The sequence below is a fragment of the Caretta caretta genome, chromosome 13 (genome assembly GCF_965140235.1).
Source record: "Caretta caretta isolate rCarCar2 chromosome 13, rCarCar1.hap1, whole genome shotgun sequence".
Taxonomy (NCBI): domain Eukaryota; kingdom Metazoa; phylum Chordata; order Testudines; family Cheloniidae; genus Caretta; species Caretta caretta.
In genome coordinates, this window is record NC_134218.1 from 4,652,621 (window position 1) to 4,680,574 (window position 27,954).

General features: G+C 39.5%; 1 protein-coding gene across 6 annotated transcripts in view; it reads left to right on the top strand.

The window, feature by feature from the left end:
- The window catches only part of DNAJC5 (DnaJ heat shock protein family (Hsp40) member C5), a 66,348-nt gene extending 39,464 nt beyond the window's left edge, over positions 1–26,884 (top strand). For all 6 annotated transcript variants that reach the window (XM_048820678.2, XM_048820681.2, XM_048820680.2 and 3 more), the window contains 4 exons: positions 14,003–14,120; positions 15,580–15,793; positions 18,132–18,303; positions 19,348–26,884. In XM_048820678.2, coding sequence (XP_048676635.1) covers positions 14,014–14,120; positions 15,580–15,793; positions 18,132–18,303; positions 19,348–19,451 — 597 coding nt within the window. In that variant the 5' untranslated portion in view covers positions 14,003–14,013 and the 3' untranslated portion in view covers positions 19,452–26,884. The remainder of the gene's footprint in view (positions 1–14,002; positions 14,121–15,579; positions 15,794–18,131; positions 18,304–19,347) is intronic.
- Positions 26,885–27,954: the final 1,070 nt, after the last annotated feature.

Here is a 27,954-nt window from a genome sequence, read left to right on the forward strand (position 1 = left end):
AATAAACATGGGGAAATAGTTTTACTTTGAGTAATTATCCATCCACTCCCAGTCTCTATTCAAGCTTAAGTTAATTTTATCCAGTTTGCAAATTAATTCCAATTCAGCAGTCTCTCCCTGGAGTCTGTTTTTGAAGTTTTTTTGTTGAAGAATTGCCACTTTTAGGTCTGTAATCGAGTGACCAAAGAGATTGAAGTGTTCTCCGACTGGTTTTTGAATGTTATAATTCTTGACGTCTGATTTGTGTCCATTTATTCTTTTATGTAGAGACTGTCCAGTTTGGCCAGTATACATGGCAGAGGGGCATTACTGGCACATGATGGCATATATCGCATTGGTAGATGTGCAGGTGAGCGATCCTCTGATAGTGTGTCTGATGTGATTAGGCCCGAGGATGGTGTTCCCTGAATAGATATGTGGACACAGTTGGCAATGGGCTTTGTTGCAAGGATAGGTTCCTGGGTTAGTGGTTCTGGTGTGTGGTCGCTGGTGAGTATTTGCTTCAGGTTGGGGGGCTGTCTGTAAGCAAGGACTGGCCTGTCTCCCAAGATCTGTGAGAGTGATGGGTCGTCCTTCAGGATAGGTTGTAGATCCTTGATGATGCGCTGGAGAGGTTTTAGTTGGGGGCTGAAGGTGACGGCTAGTGGCGTTCTGTTACTTTTTGTTGGGCCTGTCCTGTAGTAGGTGACTTCTGGGTACTCTTCTGGCACTGTCAATCTGTTTCTTCACTTCAGCATTTGGGTATTGTAGTTGTAAGAATGCTTGATAGAGATCTTGTAGGTGTTTGTCTCTGTCTGAGGGGTTGGAGCAAATGCGGTTGTATCGTAGAGCTTAGCTGTAGACAATGGATCATGTGGTGTGGTCTGGATGAAAGCTGGAGGCATGTAGGTAGGAGTAGCGGTCAGTAGGTTTCCGGTATAGGGTGGTGTTTATGTGACCATCGCTTATTAGCACCATAGTGTCCAGGAAGTGGACCACTTGTGTGGACTGGTCCAAGCTGAGGTTGATGGTTGGATGGAAATTGTTGAAATCATGGTAGAATTCCTAAAGGGCTTCTTTTCCATGGGTCCAGATGATGAAGATGTCATCAGTGTAGCGCAAGGAGAGTAGGGGCATTAGGGGATGAGAGCTGAGGAAGCGTTCGTTTGTTTGGGTGGCAACTAGGCTGTTCAGAAATACAGCTGAAATCTCAAGTTTAACTTTTGAGGTAAGGAGGGCTGTCATCTTATAGGTATGGTTTCCCCTTTTTGACCTGAATGGCTAGTCAAAGTTTGGGGCCCTTGGGATTTTCCAGTCGCAAGTAGAAATTGTAACAATCAGGTATTTCTTTGATGCAGTTTTGCTTGGTTACAAATAGCTGCTTCTTTGAATTCAGGAGGAACCAAGAACAAAAGGAGCAGTTTCTTAGCTTACAGCTCCAAGCCTCGTCAGCCAACACCAAACCCAAAAGCTTGCACTCTCGCTTTTTCCAGGGTCGTGTGTGTGTGTTTATATATGTGTGTGTGTATTTACGTATGTATGTATGTATGGGGGGGGGGAAAGACACAACACATATGCACCCACACACTCCTTACCCAAAACAGTGAAAGTACTCTGCTCATTCAGTCCAAACTCCTGGGCAGGTTCACAATCTCTTTTGTAAAAAGAAAAGGAGTACTTGTGGCACCTTAGAGACTAACCAATTTATTTGAGCATGAGCTTTCGTGAGCTACAGCTCACTTCATCAGATGTATACCGTGGAAACCGCAGGAGACTTTATATATACACAGAGAATATGAAACAATACCTCCTCCCACCCCACTGTCCTGCTGGTAATAGCTTATCTAAAGTGATCATCAGGTGGGCCATTTCCAGCACAAATCCAGGTTTTCTCACCCTCCACCCCCCCACACAAATAGGTGAGGGCTTTTGATTAACTCATCCTGACAGTTATGTTAATTTGTGATTCAAGCAATCATCGGTACTTCCCAGCATAACAATGTCGTCACTGTTTTGAACAATTCTATCATGACTACTTATGAATTCTCTGCTGTTTAATTCTGATTGCTTCAGCAGCCTGTGAGAGTGAAATTGTAGTAGCAAGTGAATTTTTAGTTGGATTACATATGGTATATGAACTGGACATGAAAACAGATTTATGTTTCTGAAAGCCTGGCCAATGAGACATTATATGAAGAATCCAGCGCATGGTACAAAGAAGATTTGTAAGGTATTCAGCCTTTGTTTGACTGTCAGTTTCTGCAAAAGCAACCAAGACATCTTATCTTCTTGGAATCCTAGGTAGTGTTGGAGAACTTTTTTTGATTGATTTTCATAAAGAATAAAAAATACAAAAAGGTAAATTACTTACAACCTGTATATATTTCTAGATATTGCATGCTTCACAGGATTGCCAATAGAATTATGAAATTACAACACTTTACAACTTGTCAAAACTGCAAAAACAATCATAAACCTGGAACCCTGATGCACATTCTAAGGGACTGTCCATCAGTCAGGCAGCTGTGGAAAGAGGTGGACATGAGAACTCTTTAAATTACTTCTGCTGTGTAACAGATTTACTGTGGTAATAACATGGCCAGGTTTTAGCACAGCACTAAAAGAATTCATACTAAGGACCACTTACATTAGAAACATAGAATCATAGAACTGGAAGGGACTTTGAGAGGTCATCTAATCCAGTCCCCTGCACTCATGGCAGGACTAAGTGGTATTTAGAGTCCATCCCTGACAGGTGTTTGTCTAACTTGCTCTTTAAAATCATCAATGATGAGATTCCACAACCTCCCTAGGCAGTTTATTCCAGTGCTTCACTACCCTTACAGGAAGTTTTTCCTAATGTCCAACTTAAACCACCTTTGCTTAAGCCTATTGTTTCTTGTCCTACCCTCAAAGGTTATCGAGAACATTTTTTCTCCCTCCTCCTTGTAACATCCTTTTATGTACTTGAAAACTGTTATCACATCTCTTCCTCCCCCAACCGCCTTTTTTCTCTTCTCCAGACTAAACAAACACAGTTTTTTCAATCTTCCCTCATAGAAGATGGCTTGCTTACAACACTCCTGCTAATACATCTCAGAAAGTTCTCTTTTTTTGCAACAGTGTTACACTGTTGACTCATATTTAGCTTGTGATTCACTGTGGCCCCCAGATCCCTTTGTGCAGTACTCCTTCCTAGGCAGTCATTTCCCATTTTGTATGTGTGCAACTGATTGTTTCTCCATCAGTGGAGTATTTTGCATTTTATCCTTATTGAATTTCATCCTATTTACTTCAGACCATTTCTCCAGTTTGTCCAGATCATTTTGAATTTTAATCCTATTCTCCAAAATACTTGCAACTCACCCAGTTTGGTATTGTCCGCAAACCTGCTGAGTGTACTCTCTATGCCATTATCTAAATCACTGATGATTTAGATAATCATTCTGCAGTAATCCAGAATCTGTGAAGGAAAGGTTTGATTTGCATTGGTATGGTGGTTGTTGAAGACGTTCATATATACACAAATTTAATACATACTTGCTGTCTGAATCTGATTCACTTTTGGCTGAGCAACTTACTCTCATGCATGCTATAGGAGAGACTCTGATACAAATAAAGTATTGCCAGGTTATTGGACTTCAAAGATGGTGATCAAAGGTACCAAGATTTGGTATGCAAAGGGTAAAACTCAGTTTGATAGTGCGGACTCCAAGTCTAGAGTTGGATATATTAAAGGTATTGAGATGGATGATTAACTGTGTTAATGAGATTGCGCCTTTCAGGATTTGACTGTGGTGTAAACGTGTAACTGGCCTTTTGATTTATGTGGGAATTGTAAAAGTAGAACTATTATAAGTGCAAAAATTTACCTTGCAGCAACAGTAGAGCTGTTTCTGGTAGTCTGGATTCTAAACCAGATGTACTAACTTTGTCAATTGCTTGGTTGGCGCTTTAAGGAATTAATTCTAACAGCACTGATTTGTTAGTGCTTTAAATTTTAAAATTTTAAATACAATGAGAAACTTGATTTGCTTAGTTTTCTCCTCAGTACCTGCTATATTGTGTGGGTCTTTTAGGGAATGGGAATGGGCTTTCACAAAAAAGAACAGATGGTCTGCTGGCCATTTGCTTTAAAAAATTATTTGAGTCCCTGTAGGGATCTAACTAACCATCAAGGCATCAGTGAGGAATTGAAATGGCTGTTTATCTAAATTTATATCTGACATAAAACATTTAAAAATACCTAATTAACATAAAGAATTTTTAATGAACAAATCCCCAACCAAAATGTGTTTAGCACAGCAAAAAATATATAGGCACACTTTTCAGTAGAGGTGATTAACGGATGATAATGTTCTTGGTACTTGGTGTGCAGATGGTTAAAAGTGATGGTGTTTAATCCAGGGGATTACCTGTCTTCATAACCTTCTGAGCGAAACCTCTTCAGGGAATCCTGTCTGATTAGAATATGTAGCAGATGGCGGGTGAGTGTGTGGGTATGCCACACTTTTTTTAAAGGTACACAGCATCTCTTAATATTGTTAATCAGAATACTTGAAAGAGCAGATTCTGTAGAATAGACAATATCCTGGTGCATTCAGTTTTACAGTGTATTGTAACCTATACTTGGGTCTTCAGCCTTTAAAAAGTAAAACTCTTGCTGTGATGCCTGCAAAAGTCTTTGACCACCGTTAGGCTGCAAATAAAAAGTTCAAACTGCAGGAAACCGCTTGACTTAACTTATTTTTATACTGATGTGTATTGATTATGATTTCAGTTATACTTGTCTCTGTTTAATTGAAGTTTATAAAGTTTCTGTGTTTCACCAGTCTCATCTTCTTAATTAACTCCAAGTAACCATCTGAATAAAGAACCTGTTACTTGTAACTAGTAAGTAATTTTGTAATTACAGTAATCAGGTTACACTTTATCGCTGACTTTTTATTAATACCTCATTTATAGGCCTGCATGTTAATTGCATTTCAATTTTGAAAAATAAATTCAAATAGCAGTCATTCGTTCCAGGCTCTGAACTTTGTTAATTTTCAGATGCTTTAATCATTTTCAATGCCAAACTTTTAAAGATGATAAATTATCATTCTACTTCTACACCAATATTTTTCTTTATTCTTGAGGCAAGGCTATAAATGAACACGCATAGGCTGGATTCAGATTTGTTTCAACTTTATTAACTCTATCTCCTTGCCTGATGAGAGTCATAGTGGGTTTTTTTGTTTGTTTTTGTTTTGTTTTAAAGTGCCACATGTATTCATCATCTTTAGATTGTCAGTAAAGGCAAAAACCTACTTGATAGACAGTTCCTTCAAGAGCTAAATTAGTGTTTAAAATTTTAATAGGCCAAACCTTCCTGAGACACTCAGATATAAATCCCACAGATCTCTGGGGGAAAGTTTGTAAAATAGGTATTGAAACAGTGAGAGGTAGTAAAGAAGTTTCACTTAAGGTGAAAGTGCTCACTGATGATTACACTACAGAAGTAACTAGACATAAGGGGAACTTGTAGGACAGGTGCAAGGAGAAGGTGTTTGTCCTTAGGTGAAAAGGGCAGGAGAATCCCTTACGGTCAATGGGGTACTGGTCAGTGTGATTAGCTAGCTACCAGATTGATAGATTCAGGACCAGCAGGCTGACCTTGGCAGTAGGACCATTCTTAGGATATGTCTACATTGCAATTGGTGTGACCGCAGTTTGTGTAGGCATATCTGCGCTAGCTTTCACCTAGCGAATGTGGCTAAAAATAGCAAGAAGATGCAGCAGCATGAGTGAGGAACGTGAGTACATACGGGGGGGGGGGGGGGGGCGTGTGTGTCAAGTGGGTTTATATAGCCTCTGCCATGGCTGCATCTTCACTGCTATCTTTAGCTTCACTAGCTAGATTAAAGCTGACCTGGGTATACCTAAATGAGCTGCAATTATATCTCTGGTTGCAGTGTGCTGGGGGGGCAGGGTAGGCTACAGCCAGGTTGGCTAGTGCCTACAGATGGGGAGCAGCTGCACCAAAGGTCTGTGGTATGTTTGAGCATGCCATATAGCATACTCTTCCTGAAAATTTCTCATACCTTTCACTCAGCTTAAGATAATGCCCAAATACACAAATCTGCTGTACTTTATGCTCAAGCATTTCATAATTTTCCTCACACATTTGAGACCTTTGATGATTTACCACTACCCTTTTTCAGAAAATTAAGGGTTCTCTCCTTCCCTGCACCCACATTTCACTCTTCTGTGTGTTTATCTCTTGCATCCCAGTTTCTTAAACAAAATATTTTAGGAATGGATGTGTTTTACTCATTAAATATTGTCTATCAAGGAAGCTAGAAATCAATACATTTGTTAATTTCTTAAAGCTGCTAATAATTAGAGTAAAGGAAATTAAAAGTCACGTTTGCTGGTTTAGCAGAGAGGATCAACACAGAGAAATTGCCCTGAAAATAGTGTAATGAGGTGTAGGGCAAGTTTGAAAGACCAAATGGACACCAGTAGTTAACCCTTGACACTGACATAACCAGGCAGGGTCTAAAACCCCCAATGGCTTGTGGTCATTGACTGACAGATTGGTTCAGGTTACATATGTGCTTTAATTATGCTTGTGAATGGCATTTGAATTCTTACTGGAAAAGTAGTTAGATAAGGAAGGATGTAACTAATACTGGAATTGATTAAATTTTCACATAAATCTTATCAGTTTGTAAATAATAATCTATCAAACTGTCAACAAAATATATAGCATTGTTTATTTTGTATATTTTTCATCTTTCAGAAAACTATAAGGGATGCTTATTGTAGAACAGTGAGATTCTTAACATGATCTGTGTTTTTTTCCCATAATCTTTCCCTTTGATTTTTCATAAAAATAGCATATGTAGATATCAAAGTGCAAAACTGTTACATATTTTTAACATCTAACTTTTTGTTTTCTCATGTGAAGCATTTGTCTGAATAACACTTAAAAGAATTCCAATGTTATCTTCAGTTAATTCAAAGGGACTGCCAAAAAAGTACCCAGGAAACAATGAAGTAAATAACTTCTTTAAAACTTATTGGTGACTTACAACAAATAACATCTTGAAAACATGAAGTCTTTGATCCTGTTCTCAGGCTTCCTGTCGCAGTGATGTTGTGGGAGGTCTTTTCTTGAGAGGTCTCCTCAGTTGTGTAGAGAAATACTCATTCTTATTTCAGTTTCTCTGGACCCAGCATCTGTGGCAGGGGAACAGCTAAATTACCATAGTGAGAACCTAAAGGATATTTAAAGAATTAAGAAGAGAGGGAGAATGGCATTTATATCTATTTTTGGCAGAGTCCATGCTGCAGTCAGGTAGCGTTGAAATTGCCTGTCAAGAAATCAGGGAGAGTTCTTCTGTCCCTGCCAGTCAGTCAATTATTCCCATGCTTCAGCATACCTATATATTTGTAGCAGTAGATCTAGTGTTTTGTGACGCAAATTAGCAAGAGTTACTGCTACGCGACACAAGACTGGCTGTATTTGTACTGCCTGATCAGTACAATGGCAGCTAGTATTTGGTGTCTGGTGAATACCCAAAAAGTGGCTTATTTACATTCCTAATATACACTTGTAAAGTAATAATATGACTTCGTCCTTCTGTCTTTGTTCAACAGTACGGAATTTCAGATTTGCTGTACACAACAGTTTATAGGAGGGACTCTAATGCAGCTGTTTCAGATTTACGATTGGAGCTGTGCTGCCATTTCCCCATCGATACTCATGCATGACTCTTGTTAATCTCAATAGTAGTTATGTATGCAGCAAGGGGAGAACCCTAAATATTTTAGCATTTGCTGTGTGTGAGGCTTTTTTGTTTGCTGTGCCATGATATCTAGCCCAAGAAGGAAGCAGACCATAATTTTTGGCTTCAAAGTACTTCTTTGGGGTCGCTGAGTTTGGAGAGGGAAAAGTTTTTAAATTTTTGCCTGTGGAGGAAGTATTTCAAAATTAAAATGTCTGCTCTGTTCACACCATTTTTAAAATTCTTTTATGTCTTCAGTCTCTTTCCAATGTGAAATGTCTAGATCAGAAGTAAATCTTTACTACCAGCATATCATGTACATTTTCCTACTAATGCATACAGGAGACACATTGAAAGTGGACATTTCTGTTTCTTCATCTGTAACTCATAATTGTAATCATGGAGCGGAAAAGAAGTTGTATTGAAGTAGACTAACAGAAATTTGTAAACTAGATTAGTGAGGCTGAAATAAGAACTCAATGAGTGTTCAGAAGCAGCTTTTTAGAGACCTTTTGATCAAGAATAATTGCCTCAACAGTCTTTAAGAAACATATCTAAAACATTAATGACCACTGATACTAATTAAACCAGGGATGGGCAGATTACATCCCGCGGGCCGAATGCAGCCCATGAGCCGTTTTAAGTCGGCCTGCAAGCTCCCACTGGGGAACAGGGTCTGAGGCTTTTCCCTGCTCCGGCGCTCCAGCTGGGTCGGTGGCCGCACCACACGGCTCCTGGAAGCCGTGGCATGGCCCCGCTCCGGGGCACAGGGTCAGGGGCCGCACCATGCGGCTCCCAGAAGCAGCCGCACCATGCGGCTCCCAGAAGCAGCCGCACCATGCGGCTCCCAGAAGCAGCCGCACCATGCGGCTCCCAGAAGCAGCCGCACCATGCGGCTCCCAGAAGCAGCCGCACCATGCGGCTCCCAGAAGCAGCCGCACCATGCGGCTCCCAGAAGCAGCCGCACCATGCGGCTCCCAGAAGCAGCCGCACCATGCGGCTCCCAGAAGCAGCCGCACCATGCGGCTCCCAGAAGCAGCCGCACCATGCGGCTCCCAGAAGCAGCCGCACCATGCGGCTCCCAGAAGCAGCCGCACCATGCGGCTCCCAGAAGCAGCGCTCTAGCAGGATCAGGGGCTGCTCCACGTGTAGGAGCCGGAGAAGGGATAGGCCACTGCTTCCGGGAGCCGCTTGAGGTAAGCGCTGCTCAGAACCTGCACCTCTGAGTCTCTCCCCACGCCCCAACCCCCTGCCCCATCTCTGATCCCCCTCCCGCTGTCCAAACTCCTCAATCCCAGCACAGAGCACTCTCTTGCACCCCAAACCTCTCATCCCCACCTCCGAGCCCGCACCCACCCCCCCGCACCCCAACCCCAATTTTGTAAGCATTCATGGCCCGCCATACAATTTCTATTCCCTGATGTGGCCCTCAAGCCAAAAAGTTTGCCCACTCCTGAGTTAAACAGCGAAACTGAAATTTAATTGTGGTTATCTTAACTAGCTATTACAGTACCCTGCGTCTGTCCACCTGAGCTATCCCCCTGAAATTATCCACCTGAGCATTGGGCTCCTTTCTCACTGCTACTTAAAACCAGGATGATTGTTCATTGTCCATTATTTTTGTTCTCCTCATATCTTAACTTTTGATGGTTTGTATGCAGAGAAAGGAATTTGCAGAATTCTTGTGCTTTTGTTTTAATTCTGCTGTCTCAAGTGTTTGTGTTCTCTCTGTTGGACGCTTCAGCTGAGAGACACAATGCTCTGGAGTGGAATAGAACATGATTTGAGGGTACTAAGAGATCCTCTGCTGCGGTGGCAGGCTTGATGATTTTGCCTCTGGGACGGAAATCCATCCAGTCCTTTCTGTGGAATTGACCATGAAAACCAAGTGATGAAAGCTGCAACCTTTCAAAGGGTATTTGTTTTAGATTGTCTTCTATGAGCTGAAATTACTCCTTTCACTGTAGAAGGTAAAGGGTTTAACTAGAAGAGGGTGTGAGGCTTTAAATACTCATTTCAAAGGCCTATTTAATCTGGTGTGGGTTAGTTGTAACTAGATAATCCAAAAATAAGTCTCCTTTCTATGCTCATCCTTGTTCCAGGGCTGCAGCTAAAAGATGGCAAATGCTCATCTCCTAATGTTAAGGTCATGATGTATTTGTCAATGGTTTGCCACAGGGTAGAATTCCATTGGGGTTTTTCATATTTGTATGTGTACTGAGAGGTTAATTCAAGTTCAAATATTTTTATTCAACTAGAAGATATATTACATGGTTTGGCCCTTTAATGTAAACCCTTAAAGGGGAGACTGCCTCCTACCTAAATGGTCAGGCAGTCTCTCTTCTTTCTCTCCTCCCCACTCCTTTCCAAAATCCTTCAAAGGAAATAGTAAAAAAACAAAAAAACTCAACCGCAACTATATCATGGCCTGTTTATGTACATGAAGTATTCAGGGGTAAGGGGGTGTGAAGTGGGGGGAACCTCAGTTGGACTAATTTCTATTTCTTTACTTAAATGAGTCATCTGGTGGTTAGTGGTATCCTCGGGTTGCAAAGAGCTTAGTCAGTTGGAACTGCAGCACCTCTGTTTATCTCATTTCTGTATCAGCCTCTGATCACCTGACTTCTCCCATGCAACTTTCCCAATCTGAAATAGCATTAGCAATACCACTTGAGGAAGGGCAGTCTCTTTCCCAGTGAGTAGCTCCAATGCTATTACTAAAAATTTACGAAGCGCGTGAAATAAGTGAATTTTAATTTTTTTCCAAGGGAGGTAAGAGATGGGAAGACTGTAATATTTAAAACTAGCATTTGCATATTCAGTGTAATAACTGAAAGAAGATATTTACTATTTATCCATTGCAGGTTTATATAAGTGTGACATGCATTGTAAGTACTAGCAAACAACTCCTTCTCTATTTTCTTAAGTGGATTGGCTGAGCAGATAGGATAGGACCAGGGCAGTGGCGTTTTCACCTGGAGGTCTTTGACTCAATAATCAGAGCCCTAGGTCACCTATTACTCAACCTCTTTGCTTCCATATTCAACATGAAGATTTCCCATTTCTTCTCTAGGTGAAGGGACCGCTAACCCCATAGCCACATATATGCGTTCTTGTCCATGGCCAGAAGGATTGCTGTATACTTTCCCCTGTTTGCAGTACTCTTCGAGGCAATTCAAAGGAGAAAGGAAAGGGCAGAATAATTCGAGTGGCCTCTCATTGGTAAATAAGCCCCTCACTGGTTTTCAGATGTAATTGAGATGGCATCTTAATATCTGCTACTTTTCCCACTCAGGAAGGATCTTCAGTTGCAGGCAGCTAAAACAAGGATAGTCCGAGGATCTCAGAAGAGCATTTTAGCTTCCAGGAAAGGATTGAAAAATAGGACATATTTGAGGACTTGGTCTAGATTTAAGACCTGGTGTGAAGATTTCATGTAGAACTCACCAAGAAAAAAGGCAAATCATGTATTGGAATTTCTGCGGAGAGGTCTTGCATTGGGCTTAAACCTCAAACAAAAATTTCAATGGCTGTAATTTCCAGCATTTTACTGACAAATGCAAGATGGTGTCCCACCAGGACATTGGAAGGCTTTTTGGAGCAGACTCCTTGGCATCTAAATTTAGTGTTAAATACCCTAAATAAACCACTTGAACCTCTGTCCCAAATATCTGTTTCCACAAAAAATGTTTTTTCCAGTTGCCACTGCTTCAGCAAGAAGAGTTTCAGAACTAGAAGCTTTATCAGCTGAACCACAGTACTGCACTTTTCAGGAGGACAAAGTTGTTTTAAGAACTAATGCCGTTTTCATTCCCACAGTAAATTTGGTATTCCATAGGCGCAGGTCCTTTCATCTTTCTGTCAGCATCCAAGTCACCCTATTAAAAATTATGGCATACACTGGTTGTCAGGAGACCACTGCAGATCTAAATTGAATGCACTAGCCTTTTCAGAATACTACTGTTGCTTTTTGTTTTATACTATTCATCAGTGAATTGATACCTTGGCTGCTTTCTTATATCCCCAGTGACTAAAATGGTGCATAGCAGAAGCTTACAAGGCCAGAAGCCTTCCTGCTCCCGCAAATGTCCATGCTTATTCTCTCAGTAATGGCTACTTCCGGGGCTGAAAGGTCATATGCATCCTACAAAGAGGGGAAACAGTCACTTGGTTGTCGGTACCCTAAAGTTTTACAAGCTGGATGTGCAAGCCTCGTGTGGCTTTCGATCAAGTGGTTCTGCATGCCATGGTACCACAATGACCAGACGGGAGGGAGTCTTACTCAATTGCATATTCTTAATTATACTATACGATCCTTGGCTATTTGCTGATATTGGATGTACCACCTCTATGGGATGTGTAGACCTCCCTTGTACAGAAGAATAGGAAAATGTATTTTAACTTACTGAAAGTTTCTTTTGTTCTAGTGGGAAGTTCTGCAGACTTGTCTTGCCCGTGACAAGCATTTTTCATTTCCAGGAGACTAATTTCCTTTTCCTCTTAGTTGCCATGCGTTAGGCCAGAATTAATACTTGTTCTGCTGTAAGAAATCTTAATATTAAGTTTCTGGTGTTTCAATAAGCTGCTAATCCTTTGAGAATTTAATACATGAGCAACAGCTGTAAAAGCATCTTGAACTGATGGAGCCTGCAAGGGGATAGCCACTCCCATCTTGTCCTGATGGATCTGATTCTGCAATAGGAAACCACTGTAAGAGGTCTGTGGACTTCCCCATTAGAGGAAAGGAAAATTCTGGAGTTGTTCTATTTGCCAGTGAAGTAAGCAGTCATAAGTCAATACATGAATGGAGCAGATCTTTTGGATAGTCACTTTTTTCTCATGGTAATTGTATATCTAAGCATTTGAAATTCCTAATCCAGTAGTAAGCAGATTTGAAATGGTCGATGTCATAAAGTAGTTATGCTGCGTTCAGATTTGAATAACGTAACTGTTTAAACAAAAGGTCTCTCTTGAACTTTGCACTCCAACTTGTTTTTTCCCAAAATCTGTTACGGTATTTTGATTATGATTAATTAAACATCTGACTTTAGAATTTAGTTTTAAAAGTCAGAAGAAACCTTCAGTACAATACTTCTCAGTTAAATACTATGTTTGTGGTGAACTGGATGGCTGAGAGAGCTGGTAATGAGGTACAGAACCTTTTGTTTCTAGATCACCTATTGAATACAGCCCAGATTTGGTAGTAGTGGAAAATTACTGTCTAATGGCTGTTTGCTAACCTGAGCAAAAGTGGTGTTGGTTTTTTGGCTAAACCACTATCACAACTGCAAGCCTTGTTGGTGATCTCAGTGGAGAGGCCAGGGATTTAGTGAGCAGGGAAGAGATTGAATTGCTCTCAGCCATATATATACTAAAGTTAGTGAGAGAGAGAGATTGTGTGTGTGTGTGTGTGTGTAATCAGGGTGAGGATTGACATACGTTGTTGGAATGATGTGGTGAAGCTTACACTACACCGTGCATGTTGTGGGTGACCAGAGGAATTCCTCTGTTCAAGCTGTCTATCTGACACCTTTCCTGAGTCTTTAAAGTTCATTTAACCAAGACAAGTAATTTATTATTTGTACTGTCAGCACCTAGGAACTCTAGTCGTGGACCATGACTCCATTATGCTAGGAACTGAACAAACCCAGAACAAAAAGATGGTCTCAGCACACAAGCAGCCTAATTGTTGTCAAGTTTTTTTGTAGGCATTGTGGAAAAGGAGAGTGTTTAAGGAGAGATTTGGAGGAAGATAATGAGGTAGTTTTATGAACGTTTAATTTATGCACATCAGCTGTTTACCTCAACTCGTTTCATGGTTCTGTAGCATCTGACTTTTCCATTTCATTACCTGGATTATAAATGAATGTGTTTGAGTCTGAGTCTATGTTCTATCATAATGTTTATGTTGAGCCCCAGCTTCTAATTTTTCCCAGTTCCAGAAATGTGTAGTGGTTTTGATTTGCCTAGATTTATCCTGATAGTTTGTTGTTTTCCCCTGACAATGCAAAGCTGGAAGATCTAAGAAAGCAAGGTAAATAGCTTTGTTTGGAACTTTTAGCATCTCTTCAAAGCCCACTTATAATTTTTTTAAAGGAAAGATAAAAGTTCATATAAAAACTCTAGTGGAGTTGGTGGTTGATCATTGAACAAAGTCAGAGGTCTGGACTTCGTTTGGTTATAAGTATCTTTGTTTTAGATGGGATTTTCAATAGCTTTGCCCTAATGCATGGGGGGTTTCTTCCACTCAGGTTAGTTCAACATGGCAGACCAGAGGCAACGTTCGCTGTCTACCTCCGGAGAATCATTGTACCATGTCCTAGGACTGGATAAGAATGCCACTTCCGATGATATAAAAAAGTCATACAGGTAAAGGTTCAAATGTCTGGTCCCTGACACTTCACAGAGGTTGTTTACTAACCGTTTCAGATAGTCCGAATGTCACGTTCAGTGTGTTATGTAGTCTGTGCTTATATTTATCAATACTCCTCATATTACTTATTATATTACTAAATATAATACTTATATTTACACAAAAGTTGTGTCAGCAATGTATTTCAGTATCAGTGAAAATCAGTTAACATTTTTTCACATTAAACTTTAAATACTAATTTTTTAAAATCCAGATTTGACTTTTAACCTTAAAAAACAAAAAAACCTGAAACTGCTTTGCATTGTCCAATTTTTTTAATCTTATTTTTTTGGGGAGAAAAAAATCACAATACTGTTCTTGTATTTAATTGCTACTCATAAATATTGTGCTACAGTTCAGTATGGTTATAGTTAACAAATGGCAGTGGTTTGAACATTACACTAGGGGTCAGTAGTAATCTTGGCTTGTGAGTGCTCTTGAGAGAAAATAGTTTTCCTTTTATTTTTGTCCCTTTTTTCTCACGAAAGCTTATGCTCAAATAAATTTGTTAGTCTCTAAAGTGCCACAAGTCCTCCTTTTCTTTTTGAAGTGTAGTTTGGTGGCATTACCCTAATTTTGTACCACAGAATTACAATGGCCCAAATAAAGTATGGACGATTGGTTTCTCTTTTCATGTCTATTAATAGGTTATTTTACCAGTTTTTCTTCAGAGATTCTTTTTATTCTCTTCTGAGTGTCTGAACTTTCAAATTTAAACAGAACCCAAAGATCAAAAGAACCTTTTGTTCCTGAATTCAGTGACTTCAACAGGCTATATACACTTCCAGATCCGTTGAAGCCATGTTGCTGAAAACTTAATAGAGTCTATAATTTTCTGATATCTGTTAACTGTGAAAGTTAATTCCACCACAAGGACATCTTGAATTGAACAATAGGCTGTTTCTGCACAGTGATTTGAGCACTGATCCCAAATAATTGTCAGTTCTATTTTTAGTTTGCTAGACGTTGCAGGTTAGATGTGGCAGCATTCTCAGATGTGGCCTTCAGAACCCTGTCTTAGATTTGTTGCGCATTCTATTCTGTTATGTATGCCCCCCTTCATTTGGAGCATTGCTACTGAGAACTTAACAGTACAAATTGCTAGATCAGATGAGCAGAAAAGAAAGCTTCCTCTGTCTTTGTACTGAAGTCTCAATCTGAAATTCATCCTGTGAGCTCCACTAGGCTAGTGGTATTGACCATGTAGAAAGATTACAATTTTGTTACCATCTAAAGGAGACTCAGTGGGGCAATGGAAAGGTAGAAGTGAAGTAAATCATAATTCTGTAAATACTCTTGCCTGAGACTGGAGAGCCTGTCAGATTTGATGGGAGGAAAGATGGACAGGTCAATCTACCTCTTGTAGTAGGATGAATTGCAAAAAAGCACCTGAGAATTTTTTCCCCCACTCCACAGGAAACTTGCATTGAAATATCATCCTGATAAGAACCCAGATAATCCCGAGGCTGCAGATAAATTTAAAGAGATCAACAATGCACATGCAATATTGACTGATGCCACAAAACGAAACATATATGATAAGTATGGCTCCTTGGGCCTGTACGTAGCAGAGCAGTTTGGAGAGGAGAATGTGAACACATACTTCGTCCTATCCAGCTGGTGGGCAAAGGTAAATGAAATAAAGATTTTTTTTTGCATTTATTCTGAACAGATGCTTAGCCATTCAATGGGTACTGTACCAATATTGGTAATTGGATATTCGTGGTATTTTATTTCATTTATTTGATATATCTGGCACCTATCCAGAACTTTAGACAGATCCCAACATTTAAAACACCATTAGAAAATCTGTTTTTATGCAATACTTTTTATCCATCAATTTTCCAGTTACAAATTCCCAATTAATAGACTCTCCCACAAAGAACTACACACCATAGCTAGTCATTTAATAGAATCCCACCTCAGTCACCCTCCAGTTTCCTTTGCCTGTAAACCCTCAACCTCCCTAAGTTATTAAGAGAAAATAAAATAAGCAGTGTGCCCAGGAAGATTAACATATCTGAGCTCTCATAGACCATGGAGAATGCCCTTCCATTTGTGTTGAGGTCTCTAGTTTAGGCATCTGCATTGATCTTAACTGTGACAACGTGGTCAAGGAAAGAGAGGGGGTCCTTTAAGCAACCAGGTTCCGAAACATTTTAAGGTTTAATAGACTAAAACAGGCACTTAGATAACTGCCCAGAAATGTATTGTTCATCAGTATCTGTCTGCGTATTAGTGGTGTGCACTTCCTGAGTGCTGCTCAACTGCTAGGCGACAGCATTCTGCACTATCTTGATCTTCCACAGCGTCTCAGTGTGCTACTGCAGGTAGGCCTATCACAGTAATCTGTCTTAAGTGACACAGGCACAAATAACAGTAGCCAGTTCTGCATCATAGTGAGATGCAGATGGAAGCGATGTTTGGTTGTGGGTGGTGTTTTTTTGTTTATTTTTTTGTTTTTGTTTTTTTAAGCAACAGCTGCTACTAGACTTTACAAAAACATCCCTGGACCTAATAAATTCCAAGATTGCAAACTTGAGCCACAAATCAGAAACACACTCCCTTAAACAGGCAAGCTCACTAAGTATTCCCATCTTCTCCCTCAACACCCACCATTTCTTCAGCCAGTTTGCTCTAATCCACTTTTCAATTTCATAGACAATGGATTATTTATTTATTCTGCTGCACCCAGCCAGTTCTGAAGTGATGGAAACAGAGCTGAATATTGTTGTAGTCAGTAACACTGTAGCTCGTGTCCTCCCGAACTCTTAATAGTCTCATATGCACATTGAAGAGGAGATGTAATAAATCTTATGTGGAGAGTTTCTGGCAATAAACATTGCCAGTTCCCAAGAATCATTGTGTTTTACTTGATTCATGTTTATATTGCTGCACTCAGATGCATGCAAACCCTGAAATGCAATTGTGAGATCTTTACTACTCAGGAATTTAGAGCATTTAAAAGAAAATATGAGCTGTGAGTTATATATAATCTATAAATCATTCTCTTTTTTTGGAGGGCGGATGATAATGTTTGTCATATGCAAATATATCATGATTAATTATATTTCTTAGGAGCCACTTGATTCTTAGTAGGAATCTGAACTCTTCTAGCTCACTGTGCTTTAGTACAGTGACATTACTTACCATTCTACGTGGTTGATTAAGATTGTTTTCCAGTCTTGATGATTCAGGCATTGGGTATGTTTTCCTACGTAGTTGCCAGCACCTTCATCTCCTGACTCCTTTGGGGTGAGAAAATAGTTGTATCACTGATGGATTGGTGACTGGATAATTGGCTGAAATAAAAGAACCCTCTCGGTTAGCAATGCAAAAAGAGTTGCATTTTACCATCGGTGGGTGCCACTATGAACACCACAGGCACCTGGAGAGGGGCAAGACAAGACGAACTCCTATTAGTATTTCATGAGTGGTTCTTAGCCTTATCTACACTTTAGGATGCAGCTGAAACAGTAGCTCATTATACTCCAATTTCAGGAATTTTTTTTTCAGGATGCAGTATTCTGCTGTGAATAATGTACGAGTCTTATCTTTAAGTAGTGTTGCTTTGTCCCTTTGTATCCTGACCTTAGGCCCTCTTTGGGGAGAGTCGTGGAGAGGAGAAGATTCCTTTAATTTGCTTTGCCTCTAGAGTGCTTCTCCTCGGGTTCCTCTTCCTGTGTATCCAGTCCTTCTCAGCAGCCCAGTGTTCACACTGGACTAGAATGTTAATGACTATTTTCTTAATTAGGAAATAAAATACTGCATATTCGTATTTGTTTGATTCTGTTCCAGTGACGAGCCTTATGTCCAAAGCAGCTGGATCTCTGTTTATATAATTAACCCATTTAAACTGACCTCTTCTGTAGTTAGAGCTCTAGGTTAGGTAACAGGAGCTATCCACTTTGTTAGAAGATGCAGCTTATGTGTTGTGTACATTCTTTCTGTTCCTCTCCTTTCTGCAGGCCCTGTTTGTGTTCTGTGGGCTCATCACAGGCTGCTACTGCTGTTGCTGTCTGTGTTGCTGCTGTAACTGTTGCTGTGGAAAGTGTAAACCTAAACCTCCTGAAGGCAGCGAGCAGGAATACTATGTCTCTCCAGAGGACTTGGAGGCACAGTTACAGTCGGACGAAAGGGGTAAGTTTCATTAACAGCAGGTGAGGAATAGGTCATTGGAGATGGGGTAGCTGAAGTAATAAACCAGCCAGATTCTTGTGCTTATGTGTAGTGGCCCTTTACACGGAAAGCACATTAAGTTAAATGTCACAGCAGCTGTGCAAACCGCCTCAGGCATGTGGGAAGAAGGATTCTTCCCCATATAAGCATGTCCAATATGATCAATCAACACAAAATCTGAGCTTTCATTTTAAAATTGTTTATATCAGTGCAAACCTTGCGTTCTGTTCATGTTTTTTTACTGATGCCTCAGCTGCTGGGCTGTGTACCGCTTTCTTCTTGAATTATGGACAGAGTGAGCAAATGAAGGAGCAGCTTTAACATCCTCTGTTGAATTGCTGAGGCTCCTAGCTCCTCTAGACTCCAACTACCATGGAGCTATGGGGCGGATGATCTACTTCACTCCACCTTTTCTGCTGCTTTGCAGCCTCCTCTCCTCACTAGCCTTAGACTCTTCTACCCAGTTCCCACAGATATCAGCTCTAGGCCCAGAGAGGGGAACAGAAAGTACCTGGTTGCTTATCTTCCAGGGATGGGCCAGAGACCCTAGCAGCTGTTAATGAGTGAAAATATTATCTTTTATCTTTTATCTATTATCTATTATCTTTTGCAGTGCATGGAGCTATGTAAACTTATTTCTTTGAGGCAAGAAAATGATTTTGAGTTAAAAGGAAATAGCCTGAGTTGGGTATTATGATTTAGTTCACTTAGTCTGGAATTAATGCTTTTAAGAGGGAAATCAGTAATGGCTGCTCTATGCATGCATGGCTCTTGATAGGTAAATTAAAGCACCATTACTTCAAATAAAGTACTTAGCATGCAGGTGTTCTCATTTGATTTGAACTCCAACTGAAAATAATGAATTAAGATAGTGCTTCAGAAGAGAGGGTGTGGAAGTGTACTGTTGATACTGTTGCTGAGAAGTGTGATTGCCTGCTGCTTGCCAAAAATTAATGGAAACTATTTTCCCCAGTGCAATAAAACATTGCTTTCACTTCTTTTCAGAGGCCACAGACACACCTATTGTGATACAACCAGCATCAGCCTCAGAGACGACCCAGCTCACAACCGACTCTCACCCCAGCTACCACACTGATGGATTTAACTAAGTTAAGGAAACACTGATTTAGAATGGATAAATAAATACATGGCCAACTCAACACTAGAATCATGAACATTAGAAATAGTGAATGGGGAGGAAAAAAAGTTTTGCCACAGTAAGAAGGCAGCCTCCAACCTGCTGAGAATATTTTGTAATCCCTTCAGCCTTTTGTCACCTTCAATGTCGTATCTTGATGATACATGAAGTGCTGTAGCATGCAGTATTTAAAGCAGTTTAGCTATGGTCTTATTTGTTTGTTTTTTCCTTTTTTATAGCATGTATGGAGTTATGTTAAATGTCTGTTTGTGTTATGTATTGAGGAGTTTTCACAATAAGAGTATGATGGAGACATTCTGCATTTTAAGCAGTGATACCAGCCTAAAACAAGATCTTTTTAAAAGTGAGTAAAATCAGTCACAAGCTGCTCTGCTTCCATACAGTTGAACTGTGAAGACCATAGAGCTCATCATTTTTATGAGTGCCACAAAGATCTTAAGATTTTTGTTTCTAGCCCTTCCTGTCTCTCCCTGCACCTCTATCTAAGCAAGTTTACAATGCAAAGAACTGAAAAAACACCAACGTGATAGGGCAGGAATTCTTTAATGCCGGTTTTCAGCCTAAATAAAACTGCCCTGGACATGCTTCCCTTATTTATGATTTTTACTCTTCAGACATTAAATTGATGGACAGCTCCTTATGCATAATGGGAATTCTCTGATAGTATAGGCCCAAAATGTAGGTTGTGACAAAAACCAAATGTTAGAATTATTTTTAGGGACTTTTTTTATTTCAAGCTGAAGCTGTTTGTCTGAGTTTAAGCATTCCCCTGCAGTATTTATTGCAGCCTCTTGTTAGTGCATGAGAATCTTAAAGTGAAACTGATTAGTCCGTTTTCAATATCCAAGTGAAGGAAACACAAAGTAAACAAATAGCAGCAATAGTGGAAAGCAAATTAGATTTTTAAAATGCTCTTTTAATAATCTAAAATGCTATTAGTAAGACCGTTAGGAACACTTTTTTAAAAAAATGCTTTTAAGCTGACCATGTCCCTTTAACTTTGTCATGAACAACTTTTTGGAATATGTAAATGGCTATTTAAGAACAAAACACCTCACTTTGTGTTTATCTCAAATAATAGTTTGCACACAGTATTCTGTTTAGATTTGTTTGTTTACACGTTTTATTTTTCTTCACATAAATTATTGTGGAAACTATTAAACAGTTTCCTGTGCTATCTTGAAATCAAATCATGTCTGAATAATGTTTAAAACTGTAGTTTAATTTGTGAATTTTAGGTTTGCTCAGCTGTCACAGAAGCATTTACTTTGCAGCTGATATATTTTGATTTTAACAGATTTCTCTTTAGAAAATGTTGAATAAGGATTTAGGGGAACAACTAGTAAACTTATACACAGGGAGCTTTTGGTAGTTAGTTATGCCTCTTCTGCTTTGATCTTTTATGTCTATATCACTTCTCCTCTCTTCCCTTTGCATCTGTTTCTTCACATCACATGCCCCCACCACACACTTTTTCAGGCCCTACAAAGTGACTGACATCCTTCCAGCCAACATTCCCTTTGGGACTCTTCCATTCTGCTCTTTCACAAGGCAGAGGGGTCACTTTGGAGAAAGTGCTTAGCACTGCTCAAGTCTCCCTGCCAGCCTAAAGAAGAAGAGCCCAGGAACTGAACTAAGGTCTCTTGCCATAGCAGGGAAAGCACTACAATTGGGCTAACCTTGCATAGTTTCTTTGTTATTGAAGGCTGTAGCTTGTGCCTTGTAAAGATGTGCAGAAATGTCCATGTGAATATCCTTCACTATAACCTTGCACATAGTGAAAGATTAATTAAAACCTCTGGCTTGAAATCCTGCCAAACATATTAGCCAAAAAAGATTTCAACTCTCCATGCTGAATCAGGTTGTTCTAAAAGCAGACTTTTCCCCCCTAATAACTGCTGGTTCATGAACACAATTGCATGCATGGAAGTCTGATGCAAGCAAAAGTGTGCTTTTGACTATGTTGGATCCTGGTGTGGTATCAAAAGGGAATCTGTCATACTACTTAACTAAACAGATTTTAGATACCATAGACATTTATGAGCCATTTCCCCCTGTAGCATTTGAGTAAAGTTGGTAATCCTACAAACTTGAAGTTACTTGGACACTATTACCAGCATATCTTGGGCTACCAGTGATTTACTGCTCTGCTCTTTGTTTCAGTACTTAGTATCAGGAAAAGGCCTGTGTTGCTGTTTCAAGAGATCAGTCACAAACTGATCTTAGATCCTTGCTTAAGTAAAGACTTTATTTAACCGCTTTGGATGGGGAATAAATTAAGTTTCCAGCTCAAAACTAGGGTCACAGTGGCCTTGTATAGACTCTACCTAAACCTGTACTTAGTGTTATGTTCTACTCTGGAGTACATTAGGATATATATGCAAACTTAATTCCCTAGAAGCTTACTGGCCAAAGCTGCTTTTGTGGTCTGAACATCTCAGTGAATGCTACTGGGTAGACGTTAACTATACATTTATCTGCATAGCTGACAAAAGGGGCTGGTAAAATGAGGGAGAGACTCTTTCCGCATATATTAATTACACTGCAGAATATTCTTCCTTCCTCTGGTCTAGAACAACTGATGCAAAACATCAGTTCATTTGAATTGTCACTTTATTGTGAAGAAGTTGTGACTCCTTGTATCAGGGATCCAAGTTAGTTTTGATCTTTAGTTAGTTTTGAAATTGCAGATGCTATTTCTTAGTTTCCGTAGCACTTCATTTGCGTCAGTAAACATCATCAGGATGTTTCCATGTGCAATGTGAGAATTAAATGCAGGACGAGGCTTCTTAACTCTAGCTTCAAACTCCACTGAAGTCACTTGCTGCATTCTTTGTAAACAGTGTCACAGTGTAGGAGCCCTGTGTACTTTTAAATACGAACTAACCTTAAAACTGAAATTGAGGAAGATCAGAAAATCGAAGTTAAAGATGACACCTCAGTTCATGTTCTGCACTGTTTGGAAAAAGAGCCATGAAAGGGTACATTTAAAAGTGCACCACAATGGTGTTAGGGGAGGAAAAAAAACCCAAGATTCAGACTAGTAACACATTTATATATACTTGATTATCCACTACATAAGTCCATAATTTCCTCCTTTCTAATTACCTAGCAAGACCCAAATTCAGAAAGTGGTAGTTTCCTTTCAACAGTTGATATGTCCACATCCATCTACAGTAAATTAGCAGACCATGCATCATTGTATGTGGTTATGTTGTAAGGGAAACACCAGAACTCTGATCTCAGGACATAGTGCACTCCCTCCCTTACTTTTTAACATCTTAAACCTTTTCAACGTAAGATTTGTTGCAGGAGTGTCATCCCTTTTTTCCCTGACTGCTCAGTTTTTATATGAAACACGTGGTTATTTTAAATGTAGTTTGTTATTTCAGAAAAGGATGTTAAACTGCATTATGTATCCAGAAGACTTGAAAGTTATCCATTCTCCTTTTCATCTTTGCTTTTTATTTAAAAAAGGGCCCTGCCAATAAATAACTTGCCACATTTATTTTTAATTGACATATACATTATACATAAACACCACAAGTCTAAAACTACTGCTTGCACTTTTATAATTGCAAAATGGCCAAAGTTTGTACACACACCCAGTGAGTACAAAATGTAAATAGTGGTTCCTTAGCTAAAATCTTACATGCTAAGCAGCAGCAAGCATTTCCAAACTTTATGGGATGCCTGCATTATACTTACCAGAATTGGAATAGCAGCTTCACTTGAAGGCTAGAACAGGCACCAAAGCCTGGGAAATAAAAAAGGAAGTCAACTTAAAGGCCATTGTTACTGGCTTAGATGCAGAATGTTTCTTTCCAAAACACTTAACCTAAGCAGCTTTGTTCTGTGTTAAGTGTATTGCCAGAGACTTAAACTTAAGGTTTTTTTAAAAGTTACACTATAAGAGAAAGTTTCTCTGTTTCCTGAGGTCTTTGTTTCGGTTATTTAGTCGTTCCCATCCAGCTCATAAAATCTATTCAGAGCACTAGCTCCCTTAGTAGATAGAAACATAACCGCTTGGTATCTAGGAGGTGGGATTTTTGAGACAGCCCAGTCTGGGGAGTACCCTAATGAGTGATATTAAGGACCACTGACTTTACTTCCAAGTTTTGTTGTGAATCCTAGAGAGGATATGTAAACAAAGCAGCTCTTCAGTATCAGCGAATACTTAAATACCATCAGTTTTTCATAACGGCAGAACTGCCATTGAAGTAGCTGGTGATGGATTTACTGTACCCCATTCTTCCTCTGGATGTGGAAATCCCCAAACTTCATCTAGAGCAACAAATGACGAGTCAAAATCTTCACTTTAAGTGAATGAAGGGGCACTGTGCCTGTTAAATGCCAGTTTAATTTCATTGGTAATGTATGTAGGAAGTTAACTATTTATCTGTATTTAAATTTGTTTATGTAAACGTCTTAATGGCATTTGATATGTAGATTTCTGCTAATTCCATGCAGTGACATTTTAGAGCCATATCTTCAGTCTTATTTTTAGATTTGTAACATTTTTAAACTGCTTTAGATATTAGTGCTCAGTGTTTAAAATATATGATGCTTTTTGAGATTTATATGTGCAGAACCTGTTCAGAAAAAAGGTGTTAATGTGGTACTAGAACAAGGTACTAAGTCTTTCAACAATGCTGTGGTAGAGGGACAACAATTTTTAAAACCCATTCTGTCAGAGCCAGTTTACACTACAGATATAACTAAGTTAGGGAGCTGATTGAAGTTTGTTCCTGATCCATTTTTTTTTTTACTAGGGTCATTTTATGTAGTGTGGTGGGACCTGTGTGTGCTTTTACAGGGCTAGACTTTGAGTATTGGTAGTGTACACCGGCCCTGAAAGAGGTGCCCTGTGCCCTTAAAATCTGTCTGATCCCCTTCAGTGTTCTCGACTTTTCCAAATAATTTAGGAAATGTGTTCGTGCTGCAGTTTTCCCTGCCTAGTGCAACTGGATATTGGCTCGGCTTTTACACAGGATCCTGGCTAGGTAGATTGATAGGCTTCTGCCGCTTTGCAGTTCCTCCATCTTACTGACCCCTCTGGGTGCTGTTCAGCCTGCATTAATCCTTGGACTGGAGCACTGAAACCCAGCTCCTGTACAGATGTTTATAGTGTGAGGTTAGTATGAATTGAACATGCATAACCATTTGAACGCCACTGCTCCCTTCTATAGAGGGGGCCTTCTAGTTTGTAGTGTACCACTGAACTGCTTATACACCTTAAAAGAAATACCACTGATAGCTTGTAAAGTTTAATTTTGTTGGCTATATTGGGAAGGGAAAAGACAGGAAATCTTGTCAGTGTTCAAGTCCTATGAGAACTGATAGTCTGTTTCACATACTGCATTTGGAGACTTCACTGTTATCTAAATGAGAGACTACAAGCCTGAAGTCCCTGTTTCATTCCAAGAAGGTGCTTTCTTCAAAGGCTAAGCTACATCAGGGCAACTGTTTCTCTTGCCCGCCATGCCAAACTCCATAATTCGGGAAGACACATTTTCATTTGGAAGAAAAATGCCAATATTCCATGCACCATTCTGTTTATTCCTCGAGGGAAATGCTGGGTATTGGTAGGTTACATTCAGCTGTAACCCGAATAGATTGCTCAAGAATTAATGGCTGTCTTCTTCCCTACTACATTTTCACAACCAACAAAGAATGTTTCCTTGTTGTTTGTGGATGGTTGCTGATTGTTTTGTGTGCAGCATGGGTTTCCAAAAGACTTGAAGACTTATTTGAACCCTGTCAACTGCCCTTTGATCCTGTCCCAGGAGACTGTGTGACTGGAGGTGTAACAAAAAACATTGATAGTTCCTGATTCCTGTGCTGGTTTTAGCTACACTGTACCCTGTGCAGTGGGGGATTCAATGTAGTTTGCAAATCAAGGAGGTCCAAACCTTGTGCTGTAAGTATGGGATTGCAATATTGTGTGTGTGTGTATGCACATATGTATATATTTATACAACGTGTGTGCACCTGGTACTGCTGCTGTCTTTCTTTGGTGGTAAAACACAAAATTTGCTTCCCAGCACTGCTCTTATGAACTCTCAGCCAGACAAGTGAAGAAGTTAGTTTTTTGTGCCCAGAATCAGAACTTCTCCTTTCAGCTGCAGGAAAAAGAAGTAGATCTGTGAGTGAATGACAGGTGAAGGAAAAAAATGAACAGATCCTGTTGTATAAATAGAATTAGGTAAAGTATTTGAGTAAGAATGTCATGCCATATGTAAGGGGGGTAAAAATCCTCTCAGCTTCTGTGTGTCCACAAAGTCTTCCCTCCTTGCTAGAATGACTGACTGTATCTTGAATAATAAGATGCCTTTGCACTGTCTGGTTGAGGAATCTCATTTTTTGTTGCTTACAGACAGACTGACTTCAAAAGGGTGGCATGGAATTCATTATGAATTGTGAGGTAAAACTAGTGGTGACTTGAAAGCCACACAGATTGTGGCCAGTGTTCATATTACTACCACCAAATTACTTCTAGTCATCTTGGTTAGAGAATGCCAGGTGGTCCTTCTTGGGCCCCATGTCCCTGAAGGTGTTGCTTAACATGAACACAAAGTACATGCACAAATCACATTTGGTTTTTCTATTTGCTAATGGCAATCAGCACAAATGTGAAAATCTATAGGGATCAAGGAGGGGTTCCTTTTGCTACTTAAATGTTTGAACTGACATATGTGTCTGTCACAATAGATGGACCTTGACATTTGCCCAGTTCAAAAAACTTTTGCTGTTGAGGTTTCCTTTTTTGGTGCATGTGTGCCACTTAAGCCAATTGCTGTCATTCCATTCATTCTGCCACATCCCCTCCTTCTTCTCCTTTTTGAGGTAGGAGAGGCTACTGGTTTGCCTGGTCACTGACATCCAACAAGGTTTATATTTGTTTTGCATGTGAGCAAGGACCTGAGATAAGCAATTCACTATGGGTTTGTCATATCAGCCTCTTCTGAAGCCTGTGGGAGCTGAAGATGTAATGAGAGAATGCATTTCACATTTGCACTGTTTTTCAACTCTGGTGGGGTGAGGGAAAAGCCCTTGTTTAAAAAATGTTAGCAGTTGTAAAAACAAAGGATTAAAGCATCTGAAAAGCAATTATATATGTATAGACATATATATATTTTGTTATGTAACTAAAGGACCATACTTTGAATTGTATGTAAGTAAATGTGGCTGTCTGAACTTTGTGGATTGTAACACTCGATACTACTGAGCTCCTGTACATACATACATACGGTTAAAGCAGAAGGAATTATTTTATGTTTTAGCATGGTAATTTGTGTAATGTATGTCTCAGTATAAACTAAAATAAAGATTGCTAAATTATCTGAAACCACTGTTGTAAAATAAATGTTTTCAATGCAGAAACATTTGTTTGGGTTTTTTCTTTCCATCTTTAATGCAGCCTTCTTTGGCTATCAAGAGCATCACTTTGCGATGTCAACCACAGCACAGAGGATGTTACCTAGCACCTTTGAACACTTGTCCACATCATGAACCTCACCACACACTTTGTGGTTGCTACTCAGAAGAGACTGGAATAGTAGGGGTGTTTAGGTTGGATTTCAGGTGAAGGTGGAGTTTTGTTTGTACTTGATTTCACTAAAGGTTTTCCCGTTACTGAATGTGCACAGACCTGTTGGCTCTTGACTCGTGAATATTTAAATCTCCTCCTTGAAATAACCTGGTTTAGGATTCCCTTACACTGGTGTTTCTCAATTTTCCTCACCTTTGGCCCCCAAATCACCATTTTTTTTCTCCCGTAACTCTACATTCCAGCATCTATTGTGCTGTTTTGGTTCAAAAGGCTTTTGTGATATGTAATGCAACGTTAAATTTTAGTTCCTTGTGTCATACATGCAAAAAGTAGGCAAATTTAAATATTGAACATGTAAAATACGTGAAGACAACTTAAATTTTCAAAAGGAAAAAAAAATGCAAAACCTCTCATAAATGGCCAAAATTGTTGCATATACTTATAAGGCTTTACCAATACATAGTTGGTTTTCCCAGAATTACATATGAAAATAAACCCCTTGACACACATTTATTCTCAAGTTTGTTTGCTTTTATGAATTTTTTGTACATGTGATCAGATTGGCATTCTATTAATCTTAAAAAAAATTCATGAAGGATTACTCCGTTAATCATATAACAAGAGACCATTTGAATAAAATGGGAACTAGCATACATCATGTGAAGCTTGTCCGCTAGCACATCATATCTTTGCCTTGATAGAGCTAAGAATTCATAGGGTGTGGAAAACTGTTAAGTTTGCCTGTCTGTCAAGAACACATTGAAAAGGAGAGGTTTCTTCTGTCTCAGGTAAATACATGGTCGCCGACTCCATACTATCTGAGCGCCTCACAATCTTTTAATGTATTTATCCTCACAACACCCTGTGAGGTAGGGCAGTGCGATTGTCCCCCTTGTACAGA